The 3,089-nt window shown below is 34.6% G+C and overlaps 1 protein-coding gene across 3 annotated transcripts in view; it reads right to left on the bottom strand.

Annotated features, from left to right (window-relative positions):
* Positions 1 to 1,988: 1,988 nt before the first annotated feature.
* Positions 1,989 to 3,089, bottom strand: part of LOC132283693 (protein indeterminate-domain 7-like) — a 2,799-nt gene continuing 1,698 nt past the window's right edge. For all 3 annotated transcript variants that reach the window (XM_059785692.1, XM_059785691.1, XM_059785693.1), the window contains exon 4: positions 1,989 to 3,089. This exon is cut by the window's right edge and continues 157 nt beyond it. In XM_059785692.1, the coding sequence (XP_059641675.1) occupies positions 2,190 to 3,089 (900 nt within the window). In that variant the 3' untranslated portion in view covers positions 1,989 to 2,189.

The following is a 3,089-nucleotide window of genomic DNA, read 5'->3' on the forward strand; positions in this document are numbered from 1 at the left end:
GTTAGGCCCACACATAACACACACATCTAAATTGACCTACCACAGGAATATTTGCAGAGATTCTAAAGTTTTACATAGGAGTAGCTACTTTATTTGACTATAGGCTAATCATACCTTACCAAAAAACATTACATATGAATATATGATTACTTATTCTCACAATGTCTTCTATACATTACAAGTTCCAAGGATTTTATGATAAAGTAATTAATGTAAGATTCAATATTCTAAATCCCGAGAAGATATATATATTAACTAAATTAAATTATAAAATTCATACATGCGCACGACTTGTTGACAAAAATAATAATTAATGGGAATCTAATATTCTTACACAACAATGACATATTTGGCGGATGATCGGTTGATGATATAAATGAAATTGAATTTCTTGCATGATCACTATTTGTGAATTCACTTTCTCTCCGCGTGCATTATTTCATTTGGAGAGAGAGGAATCAAAGGCTGTTTGCTGCACCTAATTCATCTATATGTGCCGGGGATTGAGTTACATGTGGGGCTTAGTGGGGGCGGACACCGCCACTGAATTTTTTTCATTTTGCTATAATGCATGCAGTTTTTTTGGTTTGGTCCAATTGAATTTTATTTATATATTATTGTTCAAGGCCGTCCCGCTCAAATAATTAATTTTCTGATTCGGTCGCTGATATATATTTGGCTATCTTATTCACTCCATCTTTTATATATACAGTGCACAGAAGTTCATGATAGTTTCTCTGCTACATCAATTGCCTCTCTTTTTAGGCGAGAAAAAACACCACTTAAACCAAAGTCTTGATCATTAAATTTCATCAACAGTGGAAAAACCAACTCTATTTCCTAAAGATTGACATTGATGTTACATTAATATCTGTGTGTGTAATCTCTCTTTATATTATACTGTATTGTATGTACGTATCAGAAAATGAATCACATGTGGAAAGTTTTTGGTAGTACTATACATACATATGTGTATATATATATATAAGTAATGGTAGAATGGAATATATATTAGAAAGACAGAGACTAGACATCCCCTTCTTACAGACACAAGTGTATAGTCAGCCTCATCGACATCAAACTCATCTTTCCTCGGGATTGAATCCCACTTCCACCCGCATCACAGGCCAAAGTACAGCATCTTTTTTTAAAAATAAAAATTAAAATTAATCTGCAAATAAACAACATATTCAACCATGCTAATTTGGATATCTATGTTCCATATCTTTCTTTGAGAGAGAATCCTATGTTTTTATACTCATCAACCGTATATCCCAACTTCGACCTAAAATGTAATCCGTATTATATATATAGAGATTATATATATATATATATATATATATATATATATATATTCGTATATCCAAACTTTTAATTACTTTAAAACACTATTTTATCTGATGATAAGAACTGACAGTACACATGTTTGCATTGATGAAGATGTGCCTAATAATTGAACCACGTACACCATTACCATAGAGCATTGCGTTTGTAGTACTAAAAATTAAACCCACTTCAATTAACAAGTTATATAGTGATAAAGCATTGCATTTGACGTATAGTACTAAAAAATAAAACTCACCCCAATTAATAAATTACATAGTGAAAAAGAAGAAGTGTAAACCATTCTTTCCCGAACAAAATGGTGTATATATACCAGTCATCAGAACCTTTGGGAAGGTAGAACTCTCATTAAACTCACCACAACTTCCATTGCGTGATTATTCAATTGGATAAAAGCAATATCAATAAAAATAAAAAAATAAAAAAAAAAGATAAAGATGACAAAAATATATATATATTAAATGAAAAGCTATATCAAGATATCTATCTACCTCAATAAAACTTTTATTTTTCAATAAGTAAGGAATAGTTTTATAACCCCCAAAACAAGAAGATACACAACATATTATATAGGCAATAAAATTCATCCAAATAAAGCACCAAAGCATATGAAAATGTCACTATACATATTAACTATCTTTAAGTAACAAAAAGGCTAGGGTTCCCCTTCCTGGTTTCTTTATTATGTTTAACCACAGGTGAAAAGCTACAAATAATTACTTTCAAAAGAAAGGACTTTTAAAGAACATTCATGGAATATATAGCTAACACATTAGGGTTTCAAAAGATGTCTAGAAGTTTTAGAAAACAAAATTAAAGGGTGTGCTTAATTAAGAACTAGCTAGCTAACCTTGCCATGACTTTTGGGATTGATCATTTCCATTCTCATGAGGACTGCTCATGCAATTACCAAAACCAGTTATTTTGAGAATGTCACTATGAGAGAGTGGTCTTAGTCCCAAGAAGTCTCTTGTCATACCATCATTTCCACCACCACCACCACCACCATTACCACCACCACCACCACCATTACCACCACCTTCCTCAGCCCTACCAAAATGATGATGGGTTGTTGTCTTTGAGAGAGTTTCATGGAAACCACCATCTTTTTTTGAATTCAGTATATCACCAAATGCATCATCATCAAAGGAAGACCCATCAAAGTGATGAATATTTGCAGAAGAAAGAGAATTCATCATCATGTCTTGAAGAAGAGAAGGGGGTGCACCTGAACCTGAACCTGAAGCACCTGTTGGTCCTGCAATACTTGCAGCCTTATTCCCAAAAGGAGCCAAGCCATGTACAACCCCACTTGTCATATTCTCTTCACAAGAAGACAGATTTAGACCAAAGCCAGTTGTATTGTTGCCAGAACCAGCAGACATGTGTTGACCTTGATGGGGCCTCATCATGGCCTGTGAGTGTGGTGAGCAAGTAATATTGCTGCTCATGGTTGCACCCATCTGAGTTGCTTTTTGCAGCAATGCAGTTGCAGACATGTGTGGGATGCCTGTTGGATGGTAAGGTGGCAGGCTAGGTCCAAGATTAGGGTTAGGGTTTGGGTTTTGATTCAGTACTCTTAAGTCTTGGGTAGGTGTGAATTCTTGATCTAATGACCTTGTGGTGAAGATTGATGAGGTGAGATCCATATGTGGTGGTGGGCCACCAGCTAGCCAAGGTGGAAGTACTTCTGCCCTTGGACTGAAATTTTGTTGCTCCTTTTTCATTGAAAATGCATGGAGGTC

This window comes from Cornus florida, unplaced genomic scaffold (assembly GCF_030987335.1).
Source record: "Cornus florida cultivar Cherokee Brave unplaced genomic scaffold, ASM3098733v1 CherokeeBrave_3.0.0_Hap2_Chr11, whole genome shotgun sequence".
NCBI lineage: Eukaryota > Viridiplantae > Streptophyta > Magnoliopsida > Cornales > Cornaceae > Cornus > Cornus florida.